Raw genomic sequence first — 25,423 nt, 5'->3', positions numbered from 1 at the left:
GGACTACTTTCCTGAGTGTAAGTCATTCATAAGTAGCTCGTGCTTCAGTCGAATGTTCACCTACGTCTGTATTGAACAGCAAGACCGTGTAATTAATAATAAAAATAAACAAACTCGTCTTCGTCTGCGAGTTTGTTTGTTATCATTATCAGTTACATTGTCTGTTGCTATGGCAACATTATCGTTTTTTCAGAGTGTAAACCCCCTGGATGCCACAGCGACACATATGTCCCTTCTCTTCAACCCTCACTTCGAAATCGAATAAAATTCACAATACATCACGCAGAATCTTCACAGTTTTGAATTCCCCCTTCTGTTTATCATTTACTGTCATTATAGGCAATTCAAAATTACTGAAAGTGACTGAAAGTTAGGTACATTGTAATTACAATCTCGCTAAAAATCACAATTCACGGCGTTATATAAATATTTACTGTGTGTTTAGAAATCTAAATATCAGATATTAACTCGAATAATTAAAGTAGTATCACATCACTATTGACAATTCTGAAACGTCGCTGATAAACCTAGAATCGTTTAGAATGTTTTGGAAAATACACATACACGAACGCCGAAGTATACGTTCCGCCATATTGGATTGTTTACAAAATGCCGGTTATGAGACGCCTATTTGATCAGGTATATTTCATACTCAGCTGCTATACATGCATCCCTGAATTCCTCATACATTTTCGAAACAACGGATAAATGGTCTTTTTCACCAATGCAAATTATCTAGATGAAATCATGCGAAATAAATTAGGTATGGAAACGAAAACTGTGCTCGGAAAACTGTACTTGCTGAAATGTAAACAAAGCAAAATTCAGATTTTACACTGTGTAGCATTTTTAGAGGTACTTTCGACTAATTGTTGCATACATTGGCTCCATCACGCGTTTGAGAATATTCATGGGAAGAGTATCGTTGCACTTATTATGGAATTACACATATATACAATACAATGATGTGGTAAATTCAACAGAAGCCGTAAAAGGTTCCGTCCTGTGTGACGCCATGACTGGCGCTAAATCACACACAACGATGAGGGTAGTTGTCTGCATTTCTGACTAATTCTCCTTGATACATTGGAAAACATGGTAAACAAATAACAGTACGCAGATTGTCAGAATGTTTCTGATTACCTACGTGACACATTTATGTGTATACGATCCCTCAATCAACGAAAACCTTCTCTGGAAATCCCGCATACTGTTGTCATACTTTCGCTCGTTAGATACGTTTTGAAACAACTCATTGTAAGATCAATGGTATCTGACAGACACTCGTGTAGTAATCTCTATGTCAGTTTCTAATGACCTGCATCTGCGTGATGACTCTTCTCAAGTGTTAATCACGTATCCGATCCTGCCGTCGTGATACTTATATGCATATAGGCATGTTCCGGAAGACTGTTACTGTTCCCATAGTCTTATTTTCACAGGAAGCAGTCTGAGCTGAAGGTGTCACATTTTTATATGTATTAATATATCTACATTTGGTACTGTACTACTAACATGTTGATCGTGAATCACCAGTATTGTTAAGTGTTGTGGATGATGGCCGTACCCTATTCTATAGGGCAGAGAGCCCAGCACTTACTCTGCTGTCGTCTGGTCAACACCAAATCAATAATCTGGCTTCTGGCCACACGCTTTCTGTAGAGGGTATACCTGTTCTATCACCTCTGCCGCTGAACACAGACCGCAAACCACAGGGGTTATCATTATCTGTCAGCACTACAGACCTCTACATCCACGGGTGCTCACAACCCCCGCATACAAGGTGTGACTCGATCGGCATACAACATCTATACATCTTCAGACAGCGAACAGTCAACACTTACGCAGTGTCAAGAAAGGTCTACCTCTCGCTTCGACATCCAAGCCGAGGACCATACTGTGTGAACAAGCCTTGTCTCAGACATTACCTTTACTGTTAGGTCCTCAAAAACGTTGGACAGCGTTCGGTCAAATGACTTTTTCGACACAAGAAAGGGGCCAGTGAATTCGATGGGGACTAGCGACACATGAACTTTTGTGAATGGGGGTGCCATATTTTGGCCATGTGCAGTGACATTTATGAATCGCTATTAATTAATTATATATTGTACTTGAATAATATATCGTGATGTTTATGCTTTATGGTTATACGAAGTTACATAGGATCGTTTCTCTTGTTCTTTAGCATGTAAGTACATTTTGACTATTAACATATTCGCTGTTTTCCGGGTGCCCGCAGTGATGCAGGTCTCTGACGTTTACCACTTTGGTGAAACCCACGAGCTCGGGTATGGTGCTGACACAATTTGATATATGGAATGATAGATCCTATTTTACTTCTATTGTGTTTATTGTGTTTGTGCTTTAACATGTCAGACCTGACCTAGTGTTTTGTTATAAGGTAAAAATGCATCCCCAAAACCTTAGAAGATTATAACAAAGTCAACCTGATGGTTATAGCTTTAAACACGATGGCGACAGAAAACCGAAGTGTTGGCGCAAACAAGCAGGAAATCAATAGGGCGGAGACAGTGACTCGATATTTCGGGATAGCTTCGGTGGTGTTGTCGCCAATTAATCAACTGACATCTTTTATCGGTTAGTAGGTTCCGGTAGTTTGCTGATCACGACACAAACAAGTGTTCTTGGTCTATTATTGTTCTTAAACCAATAAAAATGATATGTGAGGAAATGTGACAAAGACAGGCCAGGCCCAAACACTTTAAAATGATACCGTCAACATTAGGAGAGGAGAGCGCAGTGTGCAACCGATCGAGTCGAACCCCGATCGATCTAAGTTCTCCCCATTTATTGACGAGCCAGGCCGGACTGACCCTGTCGTGTACTGATAGATGGACTGAGAGTAGGTAAAACTAGTGTGAGTATAAAGTTGTTGTTGCGTTTCTTTATTATGCGAGTATAAATGCTGACTATTAGGAGTAAGCGTCGTTAGACCAATCACTCCTTGACTGAGATGAGCCGATGTGGACAAGGCGAGCTGCAAAGTCATGGCTCAACTGACCATGACGATACAAAGAACGAGAAGGCGGTAATAAGTGTTGCATTTGTGCTCAATCCCTTTGTCTTTTGGGGAATAAAATATGTTTAATGATAAAGAACGACAATGCAATAAAATCCATAAAATCTACTCCAACTGGGTACTCAACTGAACAAGTCAGTCATACTTGTACCGGTGAATGATTTCCCTTTACGACTCCACGCTGAGTATGAATTTGGTGCCGTAGTCAACAAGTGGTTCATTGGTTGGTTTGTTGTTTAACGCCGCATTCAGCAATATTCCAGTTACATGAGGGCGGTGTGTAAATAAGCTTTGGACCAGACAATCCAGTGATTAATATGAGCAGCGATCCACGCAATTGGAATCGATGACATGCATCAACCAAGTCAGCGAGCCTGCCCACTCGATCCCGTTAATCGCCTTTTACGACAAGCATAGTCGCTGCGTATATATGTGGTAGATATGTACAGTCACATACGAAATGAAGTAAAGTTAAAAGACTTTTCTGTTGTAGTTTATGTGTTTCTGTCTAATTTACTACAATACAAGAATACAAATACGTGTATGCAAACGAAACGAGTTAGCATTCTGTATCTATAACAAATTTATCTTCAACAAAATATTGACAAATACCAGGTATAAAAGCCAAAATAGCGGTGGAAGATATATGAATGGATCCCTGAATATCAACAAAAAGTTTTATTATGGATGGAATTATGGGAAATATCACTTTCTCGATCGATTTCTTTATTGCTTTCTAATATCATACTATTACTTTCTCGCTCCATTGCTATCTTGCTCTCACACTTCCTCGTAGCATTCAATTGCTTTCTCGCTCTCTCTCGCTTTCTGCCTCTTTCTATCACTTTCTTGTTGTATTGCTTTCTCGCTCTATCGTTTTTTTTCGCTCTATCTTTCTAGCGCTATTGCTTTCTCACTTTCGCACTTCCATGTAACATTCTATTGCTTTTTCTTACTACTGATTTCTTGCTTTATTTCTTTCTCATACCATTTCATCGCTTTCTTGGTCTATTGCTTTCTCACTTCCTCATACCATTCTATTGCTTTCTCGCTCTATCACTCCATTGCTTTCTCTTTTCATTCTATCGCTTTCTTGCTCTATTGCTTTCTCACTTCCTCGTAGAATTCCATTGCTTTCTCTGTCTATCACTTTCTCGCTCTATTGCTTTCTTGCTATATTTCTTTCTCACACCATTTCATCGCTTTCTTGGTCTATTGCTTTCTCACTTTCTCATAGCATTCTATTGCTTTCTCACTCTATCGCTTTAACACTTTCTTGCCTTGTTCTATCGTATTCTCATGCTATTGCTTTCTTGCCCTATCGCTTTCTCACTTTCTTACTTCTTCATACCATTCTATTACTTTCTCGCTCTATCACCACATTGCTTTCTCATATCATTCTATCGCTTTCTTGCTTTATCGCTTTCTCGCACTATCGCTTTCTCACTTTCATGCCTCATTCTATTGCTTTCTCGTCCAATTGCTTTCTCGCTTTCTCATATTGTTCTATCACTTTCTTGCTCTATTGGGTTCCTGCTTTCTCACTTTCTTGCCTCGGTCTATCGCTTTTTCATTCTGTTGCTTTCTCACTTCCTCGTACCATTCTATTGCTTTCTTGCTCTATCCCTTTCTCGCTTTCTCACTTTCTCGCTCTATCCCTTTCTATTGTATCACTTTCTCGTCTCACTTTATCACTTTCTTGTCTTGTATCACCACTTTCTCGTCTCATATTGTTGCTTTCTCATTTCGTGGTATCGTTTTCAAGTCTCGAGCTATCACTTTCTTGTTTTGTGTTGTCGGTTTCTCGTCTCTTGTTGTTGCTTTATCGCTTTCTCTCGGCCGTAATTGAAGGTGAGAATGCGATGTCCCCTCTCAGCCACCATAGCCAAACGATTTCTTAATATATTTTTCCTGGTTAAGTCGAGGTAGAGAGTGCCTCGTCTCGTAATCATCATGAATGATGACAAAAGCTGAAGCTAAAGTGAGACTGGTTACACAAATACGAGAGAGCAGACAAAGTGGAGTGTGAAAATCGATCCAAACTTAGCCTCATTAGAGATCATATAGTGTTATCGTTCCTGTAAAATCCCTATGGTAGGTTGCTCAATACTACATCTATAATCTTACACACTGACGAATACTTAAATTACGTATCGAATTAATGTACTTGACCTCAAACATATATTTTCTGGACTCTGAATTTTGATCAATGAGCCATGGTTACTTGAATAACACATGGACAATGATAAAACATGGGCAGACAAGAATTCTATACACACATTTTGAGGGATTATCGATATAGCCTGAAGCAATTCTCAACGCTCTTTATTATTACAGTGTTCCTTTTCTCTTTTTGATTTCTCTTCAATACATATTTACCAACCTGGCTCACAATAGTAACTTATATTTGTTTTAAGTTTTTGTTCAATTGTAATGTGGACTGTTTGGCGAGATATATATGCTTATTTTCTGTGAAAAAAACCAACAAAACCCTTTCCATTGTCATGAGAAATCTACGATCCGTCTGCACCTTATCGAAGCACGGAACACACATCATGACACAAACAATAATGATGCTTTGAAAAAAACCCAGTGAAACGCTTCAGCAGTTTCGTATTTCGATCTATGCATAAAGGTTCAGAGTGACAAAAACTCTCCACAAAACTGAATGACAAGACAGATTACATCAACTTTCAATAGCCAAATTTCCCTTTGTGTGGATCAAAATATACTCGGCAATGTGCAATTAGAACATTATGTATGGTATGAAATGTGGGGAGAGGGATTATTTGATTTGGTCAATTACACGATCCTGTGATATAGCGATGGTAGTTTGGGATAATTGGACTCAATTTTCAATTCAACTTTATGCCTCTGACGAGTGTAAATTGGCATGGCTCTCATGGCCGCAAGATATAAATACACAATTCCATTTACAAAGTGGTCAAATGTAACAAAAATGTCTCTGCGTGCTGGCGATTAGGTGCCTCACCCTGGCAGTGTGGCTTCGAATCCCGCATGCGACAACCCCAGAAAGTACGAGAATCTTTACTTTACTAAGAAAGTGTTATCCCAAATACAATGTTTGTTTCATTTGAGGGATGGCATCAACTTTCCAAAAGTCGAGCAATATTCCTGCAGCTTAGCATTTTAAGATACAATCGACCATGCGCTTCCTACCAAGATTCAATAGATGAATTGAATGATTGTAAAGGTTAAAATGTTAATTTCTATTTCAAGATTTTTAATGTTATATTTCATTTCGTATCAAGGGCCAATTTTATGTCAGCCTTAAAAAGACGGGAAATAGCTACTGATTGGTGTGGTCAAATCACAATGCGGTTTGTGCAGCGTGAATGTTGAAATCTTTTGAGGAATGACCGTGATGTCTAAAGTAATGGTAAGGCAAATATATTCACTTATTTGATAATTCATACATATGAAGTTGTTTGTAAATGCATATTCGTTATTCCTGTCACACATAAAAACTTTGTGAAAGGTCTTGTATATTTTGTGCAGTTTTGTGATTGTTTTTATTGGACTATTCAATGTCTTGTATAACTTCCAAGTTTGTTCTTCATTTTACATTATTGTTAAATGTACATGCCATTGTGAAGTAAACAAGCCGGATTGGTTTATCGCGTCAATAACACTAACTGTAATGTGACACATGCAAGATGACATGAAGCAACAACAAATTGTTGTGGTGCCCCCTCCCAAAACTGATATCGTCCCTATCAACCCTTCACCCGCTTAAACATTTTTATCAAATCCTCGTGGATAGAATCACTTACCTTGTAAATTCTGCAAGATATGGTCAAACCCATTATTGCTGATTATTCACCATCGTGTCTCGATGACTTTCATCGTTAATTGTGCCGACTGTAGGTGCCAACTAAGTGTCATTTTACGCATGCTTCAATGGGTGTTGGGTTATGGTGTGGGCTGGTAGATGATCCGCGTTAAGTGCAAAAGAAAAATGGGTGAGGGAATCGGCTAGGGTGCGATCCGATATTAAACCGATGTGGGGATAAGAAAAGGCTTAACTTTTTGAAAGCATTCAGTATTTGATGCTAGCTAGTGCTATAAAAAACGGTCTCTGAATATGAAGGTAAATGACAAACTTGACAAAAAATAAGATTGTGTAACCTTTGTGGAAGTTCACTTGTTGAAGCTGGGTAGAAAGTTTAATGTTAAAATCCGAAAAATATATAACATGACGACAATGTGTATTAATATCAAAATGTATTTGTTCCACTGTTTAGTAGGTAAGAAAGAATTGTTTACATAACTGAGGAATTACTTTGTGTTTGTAATACCTTTTATTCCAGCTTGTACATGTTCAAGGTGTTCAAAACAGAAAATAAAACAAAGCAAACAGTGTACAGGAAAGAAGTCCTTTTTCATATTCTCTGCACCGACTACCTACAGACCACCGAGGAATATTCATTATGAGTAGTGTGAGGTAAAACAAAATCCACCTACTTTCACTTTATTGTACAGATTCTAGGGTGGCAAATGGGGGTGGAAGGCTGCAGGACCAACAAGCGATTCATTAGCTCCCCGAGAGTACGAGATGAAGAAATGCTTACTGGCCTACGGAGGCGACACTTCAGTAGAGAGACGGTCGTCGACATGCAACGACTTCAACAACAGTGGGCTGAATACAAGACTGGTTTGAGCACATAGTTCAGCAGATGGTTGGGACTTGAAGCTCTTCACTACATCTCACATCAAAGCATCTGCAACCTTGGTATATGCGCCAAGGTTGTCAGTGAACTTGTCAGCCAGTTTTATACTGGGATTTGGCATTGAGATTACATATTCTTTCAGCAACAGCTGGAAAACCAGATTTGTTTATGAGCCTATAAAACACCTTGCAACAATGACATGTTTGTGTCAGTCAAGAGCATAAATATTTGTTCACGAATTTTCGTGGACAATCTACGTTTCATTTTATAATCCCAGGCTCCACCCCACTAAGTAAGGTAATCACTTATCCTGGATTGTATTTACGTTCTCTCTCATTCGGTCCACCTGTCGTTGGAGATTTCCTGAAAACTCTTCATTTATAAGATCAATTGTCCTACAATTGTCTCTGTTTTCTTCTTCTAGCATTTCATCTAACTTGATGGCTAATTTGTTAAGTTTATTTTGTATATCTCCTTTTTCTTCACGTTATTTCTTTTTGTGTGGAATGAATATTTTGTTCCCTCTAATCATTAATATGATAGTTTCCGAAAGAAGCTTACCTCGTGTTCATGTTGAATTTTCAAGTCTGTGGTACGGAGGTAACTCTCACTAAAGTGTCCAGTGTAGATATAGCGTTTCGGTCACTATCTGCCATGATAGTCTCCTTTCCTGCCACTAACTATCATCAGATACAGCTATTAGGTCAGGTGAAATGGGGTTTAACGTCGCGTGAAAAATCATTGCACTTATAAAGCGACGTATATGCACGTGTGTGTGTGGCTGCTTGTACTTGTCCGGACTGATACCGATTTATAGTGCTAGCTCGCTGAGATACCATGCCACAGTTTAACATGAATACCCCACTCAGACACAGTATACTGACTCCGAGCCGACCAGTGCCTAATTTTGCCCGTCATTGCAGAGCGCCAGACAGGCAACAAGTACCATCTTTTAACGTCTTTTGGTATGACGCGGCCGGGGATCGAACCCCGGACCTTCCGCTCTCCTGGTGGACGCTTTACCACTAGAGGCGGTTCAGATACAGCTTAACATAATACATACTGCAGCATAACATAATACATCAAGATTATGAAATACTCATGACCAGCATATTGACCAACAATTTGTCATACAGTATTGAAATAACCTGTCGGACATGTACCCAAGAAAAACGAAATAAAGTGATCAAGAAAGATGATATAATACAGGATTTTTTAGGACAATCCCCGGTGAGAGGCATGTGTAAATAAACATAACGCTCACATAACCAAAACATTTGCCAAGACCTTATTAATTCGTCAGTAAGCCAAGTTAAACAAATAAACGTGTTATAATATTCACTGAGTAATAGTCACTGATAAAACGACACAAAAGAAAAGAGTGAGTGAGTGAGGTTTTACGCCGAGTTTAGGCAATATTACGGCGGGGGACACCACAAATGGGCTTCACACATTGTACCAATGTCGGGAATCGATCCCGGGTCTTCGGCGTGACGAGCAAACGCTTTAACCACAAGGCTACCCGACCGCCCCTGGAAGGAAAGACAGAACTGACATTGACGTCGGTTGGTTTCAGTTGTTGTTTGATTTGTTCCGGTGGTTGAGCTTGATGAAATGGATGTGGATTTGGATTATTGAACAATTCATGGGAGGGACTGCAAGGTACATCGTATCTGTCCTCAGGAAAAGGAGGCATGACTCAGCTTAAGTTGCGAATACACCAGTGGGACTCAGCTATATTGGTGACAAGTTGCTATAGATTACATCAATATAGTTCTGTATAATACAGGTGAAGGTAAAGTGATAATACAGGTGAAAGTAAAGTGATAATACAGGTGAAGGTAAAGTGATAAAACAGGTAAAGGTAAAGTGAGAATACAGGTGAAGGTAAAGTGAGAGTACTGGTGAAGGTAAAGTAAGAATACACGTGAAGGTAAAGTGAGAATACAGGTAAAGGTAAAGTAAGAATACAGGTGAAGGTAAAGTGAGAGTACAGGTGAAGGTAAAGTGATAATACAGGTGAAGGTAAAGTGTGAATACAGGTGACGGTAAAGTGAGAATACAGGTGAAGGTAAAGTGATAATGCATGTGAAGGTAAAGTGAGAATACAGGTGAAGGTAAAGTTAGAATACAGGTGACGGTAAAGTGAGAGTACAGGTGCAGGTAAAGTGAGAATACTGGTAAATGTAAAGTGTGAATACAGGTGACGGTAAAGTGAGAGTACAGGTGCAGGTAAAGTGAGATACAGGTGAAAGTAAAGTGAGAGTACAGGTGAAGGTAAAGTGAGAATACTGATGTAGGGAAAGTGAGAATACTGGTGAAGGTAAAGTGAGAATACAGGTGAAGGTAAAGTGAGATACAGGTGAAGGTACAGTGAGAAGATAGGTGAAGGTAAAGTGAGAATACAGGTGATGGTAAAGTAAGAATACAGGTGAAGGTAAAGTGAGAATACAGGTGAAGGTAAAGTGAGACACAGGTGACGGTAAAGTAAGAATACAGGTGAAGGTAAAGCGAGAATACCGTTGAAGGTAAAGTGAGAATACAGGTGAAGGTAAAGTGAGAAGATAGGTGAAGGTAAAGTGAGAATACAGTTGAGGGTAAAGTAAGAATACAGGTGAAGGTAAAGTGAGAAGACAGGTGAAGGTAAAGTGAGAATACAGGTGAGGGTAAAATAGGAATGCAGGTGAGGGTAAAGTAAGAATACGGGTGAAGGTAAAATGAGAATACAGGTGATGGTAAAGTGAAAATACAGGTGAAGGTAAAGTAAGAATACAGGAGAAGGTAAAGTAAGAATACAGGTGAAGGTAAAGCGAGAATACAGGAGAAGGTAAAGTAAGAATACAGGTGACGGTAAAGTAAGAATACAGGTGAAGGTAAAGCGAGAATACTGTCGAAGGTAAAGTGAGAATACAGGTGAAGGTAAAGTAAGAATACAGGTGAAGGTAAAGTAAGAATACAGGTGAAGGTAAAGTGAGAATACAGTTGAAGGTAAAGTGAGATACAGGTGAAGTGAAGGTAAAGTGAGAATACAGGTGATGATGTCAAAGATACCAGAAGAAAATGTAATTATTGTTAGGCGTGCTGATATCATGGATTATTTCATCGACCTGTTTCTCCCGTGCCTTCATAATTCATGCAAACAGGACACATTTAATTGGTTTTCCTGTAAGTAAAGCAATTGTATTCGATCGTTTCCGAGGTTATATATACTGAACCTCAAAAGAAACATCACCGTGGATAGATTATATGAGAAACCTTATTTGTCCAAACACTGTAAACATACTTTGAGACATATTAAAAAGATGAAACTTGGCAAAACTGATCATCAAGGTTGAAATTAAAGTGGCAAATGTTCTTCAAGTGAAACACAACACTAGTCTCTGAGAAAATGGCATCACAAGTCAGTATCTCGTGTGTCCGCCATGTGCATTAATGACTGCCGTACAAAGTCGATACATGGAATGTATGAGGCGGTTGATGAAGGCCATAGGCACTTGGGTCCACACTCTGAGCAACGCCTGACGCAGGTCTGCAGAAGTTGTCGGCCTTGGTCGGACGCCATTCAGCCGTCTTTGAATCTCGTCCCATGGGTGCTCAATGGGATTTAAATCGGGACTGAGGGCAAGCCACTGCATGGTTCTGATGCCATTGTGCTGGAGGAATTCTCTTGTTGCTCTCGCAGCTTGGGCACGGACGTTATCATGCTGAGGTATGGCGTGTTGTCTCAAGGCTTGATGTACCGAGCTGCTGTGACACCATGGCCTCTCCCTGGACCGATGTTATGGAAGACCACAGGGCCGGCCCTCTGTGAAAGACCAATTCCACCCCACACCATGATGCTCGGACTACCCCACAAGTCTCTCTCAACAACACAAGCATCCGAATAACGTTCCCCACGCCGACTCTCTCGCTCTGCCATCTACTGTTGAGATACAGTAATGTCTCTCGTCTGTGAAGAGGACTCTTCTCCACTGCTGGTGGCGCAAATGCTGGTGCTGTGTTGCCCATCGAAGACGGTCCCGGCGATGACGTAGTGTCAGAATGGGTCCTCGGTGTCGCCTGTGACAGTGGAAGTGTCTGCTCATACTGAATCATACTTGAACATTACCATGAAAAAAGAGTTTGACAGAAATCACATTGTGAAAAGTATTAGGAAGAGTTTATATGCTATGCAAGGAAAAAAGCTCAGTAAAAGTTTGGTTATGCACATACGAAAATGTTCCAAATATGCATTGGCCAAAAAACAAGGGAACAAGGAAGGACAAGAGGAAAATATCAAAGTGTTGATTCATCATCAATTTGGAGATGCCAGTTTTCCCAGTACATCATCAAATGAGAAGTATACTTATTAAGGTTTTCCCTACAAAGCAGCTCTCAAGGATGATGAACTACAGTCAAAGCTGAAAAAAACTGTTTAAGACAGTTATTGACAATGCTGAACAACATGCTGATTTGGGCTTCAGTCAACAGTGCGAACATGCAAATCGTGAAGTCTCATTGAGAATGAGAATTCAGACACTGATTGTTCGATTTACTGTCTAACATAGCGTTATTTGCAAAACTGTGATCAAATTTTGCTTTTGTTTTCTCACAGGCATTTTTCTGTTTATTTCAAATGATTTTCAACTCATTCCTCTTTCTGCTGGTCATCATGGGAGGAGTAATTCCCCCCAGGACATTTTCAGTAAAATATGCTGATGAGCACATGAAACACAGAAAGCCTGTTCAATACAAATCTCAACAAACATGAAATACTGATATCCCCGCCAATATAGCATGTCAGATTGTGACCTTTTTTGCAAGCACTAAAATGTTATTAATGGTGTTTCTTATTAATGGTCTGTAGTTTATGATAGAATATGTAACTGTATCTGTGAAGAGTTGTGTTATTACTTAAACAATAATCAGAGATGTAAGGGAGTTCTTACTTTACCTTGAGATCACTGAGTAGTGGTGCCTTGAATGCCACAGCACTGGCATGTTCAATAAACGTCCAGTGTAGCATCAAGACAGTGAGTTGAAGAGTGAATGAGTTGAGTCATTTTCTGCACATTACAAAAAGCTTTATTTTTTTCACTCAGATCACATTTGAAATCCTCAGTAACTACAACATGTTCACATTCATCGGGACACCATGACGTGCAATCAGCAATAAGGTCACTGTGATTGACCATGTGCTTCAAAGGCTACTTGGTGACCCATTGACCCCCACAAAGATATATACACTGTAGGTGACTATATATAAAGCGGGTAGGGGGTTAGAGACCATAACACTTTTTTGTTTCAGGCATCAAGCATTTGTCATAAAATGGTTTGTGTTATCTTGCGATAAACCATAAGTTTGATTTCACGATCCGATAGATATACTAATGAGATCATACAGCAGGAAGAACTTTTGTTTAGCTTTGTACATCGATCCGATGCCTACTTACTCAAAAACCTTTGAATACAGTTTCCGAAAAGCGCAGGTAGAGGTTTCCTTATATGTGAGTGCTTATTTAAACCAACACGGCAGCATATCTCTTGGCACTATATCATTAATAGGGCAGTTTATTCATGTCATTGTTTCATTAAAACATATAAAGGTTACATTGAAAAAGTATATGGTCGAAAAAGTGCATTGCACCAGAGATAATTTCTGTCACTGATGAGACATATTTAGAATGTGCACCACTTGTTTATCAAATAAATGTTTATGAAAGGTTTAGTGAGGCATTGATGTTGTAACCCTGACCGAACATCTTATGTGCAAGAGACGCTATTTGAAATCTCCATAGAAAGGGCATGCTCGAAAAGAAGCTAAAACGTTGTCATGTGCTGATGGACATGAAAGTTGACAATTTGAGGATTGAAATCGTCCCGCTGGTCATACAGTCATGTTGAGATTTATTTGGTCACTCTGAATCTTTAAGCATATATCTTCATCACTTTTGTTTCCAGCCCATGGAAGGGAATTGACTATTTTACCATTATTTACCATATTAGATCATGGATATACATGAAGCTGAAGTCAATCTCAATCAAATTCCCTTGTTTAGATTTTACCAATGCAAGCAGATACTAGTATTCTGACTCGTATATACAAATAAATATAAGCAAGAAGGGGAGCACAATTGGTGCACATCGGGTATGCTTACCTCTTTCTCAAATGACTTCTAAAAAAATCCCAAAATTTCACATTATCAATGAGGAAGTAAAGCATTTCAGATATTGTTTTCTCAGTAAACTTCAGATGGCCTTTGCTTTCATTTCTGACACGTTGTCATGAACCTTTGACGATAGAGTGCTATCGTCATCACGTTATGAGAGTATTACCCCGTGGATTAAGGAAAGAAGTTTTCCTTACGTGTGTCGTATGCGATAGTTGGAAAATCAAATGTTTTGACAAATTTGAACATTGTTCGTTTCTGGGATTGCAAAACTTCCGGCAAATACTTGTACGCTTGAGCGTCCACATGGTGGTAATTCCATTTGTTTCAAATATGTTTTGTGAATATATAGAAAGTCCTTCCTTGATTGTATTTAGGATTATGGTTAATCTTTGAGACAGGATTTAGTGGTAAATTTACTGGAGCAAGCAATATCCCTATCTTTGTACGTATTTTATAGAACTTTGGAATCCAGCACAAAAGGGGAATGGCCGTGTCTTCAGGTTTTAGAGTAACGTTAAAAGCAGTAATGTATGGTTTGGGCAGAATTCTCCTCAGTTCACATACGAAGAAAGGACTGATATAAAGTGAATTGTGGAAAATACAAACAAAGTGATTGGAATGTCACACTTTTGTGAATCGCCATGTACGTGAATATGAAACGTCAAAGCCAGAGAACAACTAGTCTCGATTATCTGCCGAAACAGATTCCACTGGGCGCAAAAGGAACATGGCCGTGAAAAGTATATGAATGGATCTCTGAAAATCGGTATTGGCACCAAGTACAGATTTATGGGTGAGGATGTTTGTGAACATTGTGCCCCTGCTTATCTACATATGGAAGTTTAAGACCCAATCACAAATACAAACAACGGAGGCGTTGTGAAGACTGGACATCCGGTTATGGGCTGGGTTTTGTTTAACCTATCGAGGGAGGAAAACCAGTCGTGGGCGTTTATGTCTTCAGTGAAAAACATGTGCACGGGTATGGTGCTGACAACATAACCCGGGCGAATAATCGAACTTTCGATCATAGGAATCTGGGACACCTGAATGACGTAATGCTTGCCTACGATTATGAACTGGCTCATTTTCTTGCATTTTGACCATGCTTCTGTAGTTTAAATAACTTACAAACCTCTTTGCAAATATGTCTGTATGTACTTTCAAACATTAGGCTGAAATCAAAACAATACTTTGCATGAAATGGAAAGGTATAATTGTTTTTAATTTTGCAGCATTGGCAATGATGTCACCACAATGTCTATCAATATCTGAGATTCATTGGCTATGAGAAAACAAGATCGTATTGATTGGCACTTAACTTTAAGTAAACCGTCCTCAGACTTTCATTCTTATATTCGCTTCAAATACATGGTTCGCTCAGTAAAACGTATTATCAGGTCCTTCCCGTTTACAGCACTAGTGTTCCCTTAAAACCCTTAAAACACAACACCTTGCCCACGTTAACATGAAATAGTTGTTGTACTGGGACGTTCTGATATATCAAATCGATCATCATTCGGGAGAATCAAAGGAACGATGGTTTACACATATTGAGAACAATACATATTGTGTACTGAATACATATAAATATGGTACATTTGCAGTATAATCTGTGTACATTAATTAAATATCAATGGAAATGAATGACAACTTGATCGAAATGTGATTGGACACCACTTATCCAACCTCACCACAGCTAAACTGACGTCCAAAAGAAACTTTACCAACTGAAAATATGAATTTCAGACAAAGTATAATTTTTTTTCGATGAAGTCTATCTAAAACACATAACCTAAATACAACAATAGTGTATGCAGAAAATGTAAATCGTCTGTTACATGTTTGCGAGATAACACGCGAAAAAGTGAAAAACACGTGCACCACGGACAACTGCAAATGCACGTGCAGGTAAGGGTATAAAACGATTGCAACGGTAAGTCAGACATCCACAGTGATAAAAAAACACAAAAGAAATGCCACGACTCACAGTCGAACAACGTGAACGAGCCTTGGGTATGGTACAGATGGGAGCCACCCATGCCCATATTGCACAAACCTTCGGTTGCTCCCGTGTTGCCGTTACCAACTTGATGCAACGTCACATACAGACAGGGCGGACCGCTGACAGGCCAAGAACAGGCAGACTCAGGGTGACCACGCCCCATGATGACCGGTACTTGCATGCCTTGCACCTCCGAAATCGCTTCCTGGCAGTGGCGTCATCGGCGACAAATGGGTCACAGGGTTAGTCGACAGACAGTGGCCAGGAGACTCAGGGCTCATGGAATCAGGGCTTTTAGACCATACAGAGGACAGCTATTGACAGCGCAACATCGTCGTCTGCGATTGAGATGGGCCCGGACTGTACGACGTTGGCAACGACGTGACTGGCAGAGGATTGCTTCACTGACGAAAGTCGATTCTGTATGTTTAGGGCTGATGGAGGACAACGTGTTTACCGCCGAAGGGGTGACCGAACGGCGGCGTGTTGCGTGCAGGAGGTCGTACCATATGGAGGGAGTGTCATGGTGTGTGGAGGGATCTGTGGGCAGGAGAGGATACCGCTGGTCATCGTTGACGGAAACTTGACAGCTCAGCGTTACATGGATAACATTCTTCGTCCAGTTGTCCTACCATTTCTCCAACAGCAGCCACGTGGTGTCATTTATCAGCCAGAATTGTCACTAACTTCGTCGCAACCAGCAACGTCAACGTCCTGCCGTGGCCTGCACGCTCACCCCATAGAACATCTCTGGGACTTGATGGCAACGACCACACTCTCCAGCCAACCGACAAGAACTGATCTTGGCCCTCCGAGAAGAATGGCGTCAAATCCCACGTGACCTCATCAGACGACTGACTTTTTCTGTGCGTCGAAGAGTTTTTGCGTGTATTGAGGCATTTGGTGGTCACACACGCTACTAATGACTTGTTATTGAACGTGAGCGATTATTTATGTACTCTACCTATTGTCCATGATTGTGAAAGCTCGAGTTTTGTACCACACCCAACTTTGGGGGGCTCTGACGCCATTCTCGGTCGCGGATTGTCATTATCAGCGTGATTATGTTGATATATTGATCTTCTCAATACACTTTACTTCATGCATGTATGTTTTTTTTATTTTTTAGCAAGAGTGATTTCAAACTCTGGTAAAGTTTCTTTTGGACGTCAGTATATATCACATAGTCACTTGCAACCGTCCACTTAAATTGGCCAAATCAGATAATCCCTGTCCCCACCTTTTATGCCAAAGGTCATAATGTGCTGATTGTAAATAGACGATTGCGTGCCATCATTCCGAGTCGGCGGTGGTCGTTGTTAATGCTCACAACCCACGTTGTCATTTTGTGCACATAGTCTCCGCATCACAGGCAAGGAATATCATTTTAATGCGGTGACACGCTTCCTCGCCTATAATAACATGTTTCAGTCTTGTGTTCAGTAACATATACCGTCAGCTATCGTGTTCCGGTCCTGTCTTCAGTAACATATACAGTCAGCTTTCGTGTTCCGGTCCTGTGTCCAGTGACATATACAGTCAGCTATCGTGTTCCGGTCCTCTCATCAGTATCATATACTGTCAGCTATCCTGTTCCGGTCCTGTCTTCAGCAACATATACAGTCAGCTACCCTGTTCCAGTCCTGTGTTCAGTGACATATACAGTCAGCTATCCTGTTCCAGTCCTGTGTTCAGTAGGATATACAGTCAGCTATCCTGTTCCTGTCCTGTGTTCAGATGAGTAGCATACATTGAAAATACACTTGATGACACAAGGTGTTCGCGAAAAGGGTAAACGTCTCCTTCTCTACCGATAACACAAATAGAATAAGCGTATGTTTCCTAATGCCACACAGCAGTACTCTGTAATACGAAGGCAGCCTGCAACAAATCACGTCTTAATCAGACAATTCGATGAAGCTGGAGTGCGTTTACGGATATTGCTGAAACTAAACACGACATGTTAATTCTCAGTCACGTGTGTGCAGAGAATCAGTTGCTTAGAAGTAAAGAGTAACACCGAAGAAATATGTGTCATTAGTGTTAGTGTTATAATATGTGTCCACTTCATCACAAGTACTTTACGTGCTCCAATAAGATACAGGGGTACGAGTAGCGCAGTCGTCTAAGGCGCCGTAATTCGCTGTTCAGAGTTGCATCCCTTGGGCACGCCGGAAACATATGATTGTGGGTTCGAATCCCGGATCGCCCCAATTATGTTTCTAGGTTTGTCAGCACCATACCCGTGCTCGTGGGTTTCACCTAAGTTCTAAACGTCTGTGACCTTCATCACTTCGGGCTTTCCTCCCACATTTAGCTGACACGCCGCGATATAACTGGAATACTGTTACAAGCGGTGTTAAACCCAATCCACTCACTCACTCCAATAAGATGCAGGGAGATCATGTGTCACATCAACTGAATCAATATATCTTGTCAAGCAGTCCAAAGTACTATCGAACAAGAACTTAAAACCAAAACATGGAACTGTTGTGAGCCAGGTTGATTAATCGATACTTTTCAAGAGAAAAGAACGACACTATTAATGCCACATTGTGTTTCAAATGTGTCGAAAATGTGTTTCAGGCTGGGTCGATCCTTTGTCAAAATGTTATAAAGTATGCTTGTCTTCAAATCTGTCGCCTCATGTTTATATTTTACCATTGTTCATGTGTGATTTATGTAACCATGGTTCATCGATCATTAATACTCACAGTCTTGAAAACAACATGTTTGAGGTTAATTATAGGAATTCGATACGACAAATGTTTATATAAGAATTCGCCAATGTTTAGGATTATAGATGTAGTTTTTAGTAACCTTCATGGTACATATATGCATTCTGCATTAAGAATTGTTTAGGCCACTTCTTTCAGAGAAAATAATTGCAAGTTTCATAGCGCTGACTGATAAAATGTTCTGTTTCAAAGAAAACCTGGTACCCCCTCCCCGCGCCCTTCCTTATTAATATTGGAATATACAATCATAGTGTCTCACAGAAACTGTACATGTATTTCAATACGTATTTTGTGATCATATCCTGGCTGGCATATTGATCAGTCACCTGGTAAAACAAATTGAAATTAGGTCGGTCGATGTATTGATATCTAAACGAAATCAAAGACATAATGATTAATGTCCGTATCAATAATGTATTTTCAGATTTTGGTTCGTGTTAATCTTTGTCCATCGAAAATGTGTACTTTCCGAGCTTGTGACGACGTTCATACAATGTTTGGTCCTCACTCTATGAAGATTCATACTCCAATGAACTCACACAAAGTGAAAGTCAATTCTTATTATTGTTTTATCAGAATTTCTTACCTCAAAGGATGTAGGCCAAAATCTAAACACAATTCGTTTAGTACCTTTGAATTCATGTTTACACTGACAGCCATACAACAACCAGCTATATCGGTCAAAATGGCCGACACGATAAACTTGGCGGGAGAGATTTCCGAAGTTGTTAATGAACCTGTGGCGGTTACATGTGTTCGTCATCATTGATCAACTGGCCGATCATTGAAAGGTGAATAAAGATGCGTCAAACAGACACTTAGGTAAATTCATAGATTGCTGGAGACGGTCAATGTCAGCCTTGGCACGGATTGAGTCGATATTACGATAGTTTAGATGCGCATTTCTTCGTTTGTTCATTAGGATAGGCCGCAGCGGGGACATTCGTGAACAATCATGCAGTCACGCTCTCTGACACTTTTCAATGTATACTGAAACGCTGAGACCAAGAATAAAGTTTCTAAATGATCAGAAAGAACGCTTTTCGTGTTAGGGAATTCCCAGGGTTTTCTCCAGGAATGTGGAAGTAGCCCGTCAGTGTTTACGTCATTTCAAGAACCCGATCTCATGAAAAACGAACGAACGTCAAATTGTGTCGTTCATACACTTATGAACGTCAATTTCGCGGTCATGTGACCGACCTCTCGTCCAATGGAAAAGCCGTATATTGTGTAAACATCAAATCAAAAAAATATTTAGGCTTGACGCTATCATCGCAAGCACCAAAATTAGCAGAAATATGGGGAGCAAAATATAATGAAGCTATTAAAAAAGTACATGCTTCTTACTTTAAACGTTTTTAAAGGTTGGAAATATGCTTCCATCCATGTATTAAGGCAACTTCGATGGACAAAATATTGGTTTAAATTACTGAAGATGGCATCGCAAAGATATCTTCACCAATGTTATACATTACTGAAAGCTCTTGGTAAATGGTAAAACGAACTGGATGTCTAATGTCATTTATTATTGCTTTTCGTGGATTTGTATTGATTTTCCAAGGTGTTCGTACACTCTTCTAAAGAAAGGTTACAGGACATGTATAGTCAAAACAAACATGATAGTATATTTTCTTCACGTTTCCCCAGTCAAGGATATCAAGTCTGTTATAGAACCAGAGAAGTATATGAGTATGTTAGATGATAAATCGCTTGTTAGGGCATTATGTTAATCACGGGTGTCATTAACCAATTTCAATGTAAATTTTAAAATGTAAAAAGGGAAGTTGAAATGTGTGTCTGTAAAAACTGCCTATTAGGAGAGATTGAGGATGAACTTCATGGTTTATTAGTATGTCATAAGTATGAACATCTTAGAGAAAAGTGTATTCCGATGTTAAATAATAGGCATTCAAACAATATGTTAATGATCAATCTAAAAAAATCCAACAACTCAGCTGTTATACCTTCACTAGCCATATTGTTGAAACATTTTGTTAAAATCTTCTATAATTGTTATTTTCTGTTTTTATATATCATGTATATCACTTGACTGAACAAATGAGACTGAAAATGTCAACTATACAATGGGCCATGTGGCCTTAAATACCGAAATAAATATCAAGCTAGCTATTGGTGTATTCATTGCCACGGATTTCACTCACGCTCAAATGTACGTGTATGTCGCCGTATGATTTCATGAAAAACGTGTTTAATAGCAATGTGTATGAAACATTACGCTTTCAGAACCTTTAAGAGATTTAATGTATTTCGTAATGATATGATCTGGCTGTTCCAAAAAAGAGGCCCCTTTTCACTTTTGTGGCAATGCGAACTTGTAACTGAAAATTACCCAACAATACATTTAACGGCGATTTGTTCAGAGTGGGAATATGTGTCATGGATAAAAAACCAATATACATATACCAAGAACATTTTATTGGTTCAAGACAAGTCCAGAAAAAACACAATTTTGCCACAGAGGCAGGAAGCAAAAGACTAGAAGTTCTGATAGAAAATGAATTTAAAATTGTTTTTCGTCACTTTTCAAGAAAAAAAATTGAATGAGCACTTTTTTCATGTCCTTTCCAAACTTCATCCATATTCCCAGCTTATACATTTCACCTATGCACTGGTTTGCCTGTAAAGTAGCTTAAGAAGTTCGGACATAGATATTACATGTATTAACACTATGTGATGGTCATCAGTGCCTTGTGGAAAGGACCCATGTACCAAGCACTGGCCTTGTTCAAGAGTTTGTTGATTTAGGTATATATAGGATTCCAAATGCGATTAGTACTTTGTTTGAGAATCAGCAGGCTGATGCAGGTCATTACATGCTGACAGTGTATTACCAAATTACCTTTATCTCTGTTTTGATAAAAGCTACTTTTTCCAGAACGCCATTGTTGTCTGGCCATTGCGCCATGTTCATCGACGATACACTGGTATCGAACTTCTTGTGGAGATTTGTTTCAGGGCAGTCAGTCCCATACCACCACCCTGCTCCATCACATACAGAGCACCCCGAAGAGTCGGGGCGGTCCCACGTGGCGAACCTTTGACCATTGATGCTCTTACTCGCTACTCCGTACTCAAAACCATTCCCTGAAGCTTTAGAAGTATGCTGAAAGCTACCCGTGTAGGTGAGAGTGTACCCATCGACTTCATCGCCAATCTTGAAATTAGAGTAGTAGTACTGTCCTGATAATGCACCACTTCCGCGGACGCTCATATCGAAGGTGGCGATGCCTTGGTTTGAGATGTAGTGTAGAGCATCAAGTCCGAGCCACCTGTTGCATGGCGTGGTCCATCCAGTCTTGTATTCATCCCATGTCTTGTTGTAGTCGTTCTGGCAGCTTGATTTTCGTTCTTCCACCACCGTCCAGCCTCCAGACGCAAGAAGACATTCCACCTCGTACTCTGTGGGAGCGTTAAGTGGCTGAATGCTGATGATTCGATGGTTGGATGTTTTCCCTCGCATTCCATATTTGTGGGCCTCAGAGCAGTCTGAAAAAATATTTTTTAAGTGGATTAGAAATTTGTTGAACTAAGCAGATGAACACAGAATGAACATGAATAAACAAATATAACAAGCGATGCGTTTAGATGAAGCAGAATTGAATCCTCTTCTGGTATGTGTATTTTGGGTAATCGTATGTATCAGGGCATTTGGGTCGTATGGGAACTTTTATTGGAAGCAAAAGTATGTTGTGGTGTGGGGCATCAAACAAAACTATTCAGACACAGGACAACATCGTTGAGGTTTGTTGAGGATCGTGTTAATGCATCTGACCTCTGTATCGTCTCTCACAGTAGGGTCCCGTGAAGTCACCAGAACAGTCACACTTAGACATGGAGTCATTGAAAGTTCCCCCGTGTTGGCACACATTCACCTGAAACAAAATCAATAATAGGTTTCAAAGATGCTACAAGAAATATTCTCATGAAAAATTGCAAAATATCTCAAAAATGCTATATAAAAAAGATTTGAGTTCTCTGGAAGACGCTGTGGCGGTTATTCACTGTGCAGGGTGGTGATCCTTACATGTGTCAGGATTCGTTGACCATCGATTTGTACCACTGATCCATCTCGCTTATGACTTTTACCACTCATTGTTTAGATCGTAATGATAAACGTATACGATGAGTGTGATTTTGGAATTCCCCCACTGATTCTGGCAGCGGTAGTGGACGCAAGTATAATCATAAACGCGACAAGACCCTTATAATATTTAGACGACATCTCGTCCAAAAGCAGGCTTGATTGTATGAGTGTTGCTTCCAGATGTTCGTGAAAAGGTGAGCACCCGTCACAATCACATGCAAAGCCAGTTTAGTTGATTCATATGACTCGTGTTCTGAAGCTGTTACAACATGCAATGCCTCAGTAAAGCTTTTAAAAAAAGCTTTAAGGTAGATACGTACAGGATGTTTCCAAACTTGACAAGTGACAAAAATGATGCCCGATGCAATCCCCAATTTTGACATGAGCCATAAGTCCCTGTGTGTTTTCAGGTGAACAATTGACTTTTCTTCTGAAAAACATGTTTTACAATGCCATAAAATCCAAGATGGACACCAAAGTGACTGAAGAAAGATTGGGATAAACGTCTCTATTGAATCTATTAAAAATTGAGCTAAAATGACAAGAAAACTACAAGATGCTCATGACATAAATCTGACAACACACATACACATACACGTTTCGTCTACAAAAAGAGAAACGCAATAGTGGTTTTAAATATTATATTTATTATATCATTTAAATAATCAACAGATGATAATCGATTGTTCAAGGTTGGCACACATCATTGTCATTAACCCAGGTTCCATAGAGTAGATGTTCAAGGTGAAGGTCATCTGTTCTCAATACCTTGTATGCCCACCATTAGAGTCCAAAAACTGCCTGGCATTGTCGTCCTAGGGAAGCAATCAGATTCTGAATTGTGGTCTGGGGACTGCAGCGCTTGTGCCAACTGTCAGCACAGGTGCTCTGGTTGTTGCTGATCCAGTGCATCCATGTTCAATTGGGTTTAAATCTGGAGACCTGGTGTGCCAAGGCAGGACTTGATTCCATAAAAAGGCTGTTTTCAGTCTTGCAATGTGACATTGGGCCTTGTCTTGATGGAAAATGACTTTCGGTTGTTGCAGTATAGGAAGGACGTGTGGCCAAAGAATTGCATCTATGTAACGCTGTGCTGTTGCATTTCCAAGAACATGCACCAAATCTGTTCTAAAAGTGTAGGAAATTGCTGGGCATCATCATGTAACCACCACCAAATCTGTTCACTTCCTGCAAGCAATTTCGTGCATAACGTTCCCCGCGACGCCTTTAAGCACGACGTCTACCATCCGCACGGCAATGCATAAAACGTGACTAAGCAAAAACTGTCTTCGTGGCAGTTGTGGCCACACTCTGTCGCAGCCAACGATACAGGTCCGACAAAATGACACCTCGAACGGGTCGACTACCGTGAATTACTTCAGCGCGAAAACGGTTCCTCACTGTCTGGGCTGATATTGCCGTAGTGGTGGCCGTGGTGGTGCTTTATCGTAAGTGACGTAGCCGTATGGATTTGTCCTGTGTTCTGGCACTGATGCGTTGTTGACCAGATCTAGAATGGTCCCTAGTTGTCGCGTGAATACGGTTCTTGTGATGGTGCTTACTATTACGTGGAAAAACCTGTCTACGGCCACAGATGATGTTCCTGTTTGCAGTCGGCCGATGGCGTTGTTGCATTGGTCTTCCGTCTTCCGCATTGGTCTTCACCTGTGTTTTCACTTTACCTTCATCTGTATTCTCACTTCATCTTCACCCGTGTTCCAACTTTACCTTTATTTGTGTTCTCACTTTACCTTCACCCGTATATTCACTTAACCTTCACCTGTATTCTCATTTTACATTCACCTAAGTGTTTTCCCACTTTACCTTCACCTGTATTCTCACTTTACCCCATGTGCTAATTGATATATTATATTTTCAACTAAAGACAATTAGTATTGACAATTATTGAATGCTGAGGCTTTTCCTGAATAAACGTCCCTACAGGGGATCAGCGGAATTTCAAATAAAAACAAAATGGTTGAAACATTTCATCTCGTCTGGACATCGGGTCAATCTGAACACAAGAGTAAGAGGAAGAACTCATCAAGTTACTCACCGGCTCCAGATAAACACACCCAACGGCCGCCTGCAGATCGTAACATGTCCCGTTTGACGTCTCAGGTAGTCTGTGACACACCTGTCCACTCTGAGAATCTTCACAGAAGTTGACGGACATGCAGCTGGAATCTTCAAGACAGTTTGCCAAACATTGACCTGCAGATGCTACAACATCAGAGTTGACAGGAGACACCGGAAGAATGACACCTTCAGAGCACCCGGACATTGCTGTGAACAGTTCCCCACGGAACTCGCTCGAACAGGAACAGTCAACGAGTAAAACCAAAATACAAAGTACGGGCACATGTGAGCCAGATTGAAATCTGATCCGTGAAGTTAAATCCATCATTATTTACTAACGTACGTCTAATCCGTTTAGGTGTTTAATAATACTCCCTCAAAATGCTGACGTCTTCCTCCGAAACTGCGTTTGCTATCTAATGAGAGCGAGTTGAACAATACATAAGAATCCTTGGCAGAGATACTCTAATATTTATAACACCAAACTCATCACAAATATTGCGCCAAACAAAGATCTATACAGACATTACATTGGTACGACATCTTGTGTTGTTTTCTCTCACAATCTCAGTTGACGCCAGTGATTCCCCAGATTTACTCGATAATTACTCAT

General features: G+C 40.1%; 1 protein-coding gene across 1 annotated transcript; it reads right to left on the bottom strand.

Moving 5' to 3' along the window:
• Window positions 1-21,474: 21,474 nt before the first annotated feature.
• LOC139470003 (fibrinogen gamma chain-like) lies at window positions 21,475-25,138 on the bottom strand. Its single transcript, XM_071252291.1, has 3 exons — window positions 24,788-25,138; window positions 22,420-22,519; window positions 21,475-22,133 (listed from the first exon to the last, which is right to left on the bottom strand). The coding sequence occupies exons 1-3, from the start codon at window positions 25,136-25,138 to the stop codon at window positions 21,475-21,477; spliced, it is 1,110 nt and encodes a 369-aa protein (XP_071108392.1).
• Between the last annotated feature and the right edge of the window lie 285 nt (window positions 25,139-25,423).

The sequence above is a fragment of the Haliotis cracherodii genome, unplaced genomic scaffold, assembly GCF_022045235.1.
Source record: "Haliotis cracherodii isolate W230 unplaced genomic scaffold, xgHalCrac1.p SCAF_20, whole genome shotgun sequence".
In the NCBI taxonomy this organism is placed as follows: Eukaryota; Metazoa; Mollusca; class Gastropoda; order Lepetellida; family Haliotidae; genus Haliotis; species Haliotis cracherodii.
Note: the sequence above shows the minus strand (reverse complement) of the source record. Positions and strands in the feature narration are given on the sequence as shown.

Bases quoted from the DNA above. Each gene is read 5' to 3' on its own strand.
- LOC139470003 (XM_071252291.1), bottom strand. From the start codon at position 25,138: ATGATGGATTTAACTTCACGGATCAGATTTCAATCTGGCTCACATGTG. The intron at 22,520-24,787 runs GTGAGTAACTTG...ATTTTGTTTCAG, and splicing joins GGTGTGTTTATCTGGAGCCG to GTGAATGTGTGCCAACACGG. The intron at 22,134-22,419 runs GTCAGATGCATT...ATATTTTTTCAG, and splicing joins CTGTGAGAGACGATACAGAG to ACTGCTCTGAGGCCCACAAA.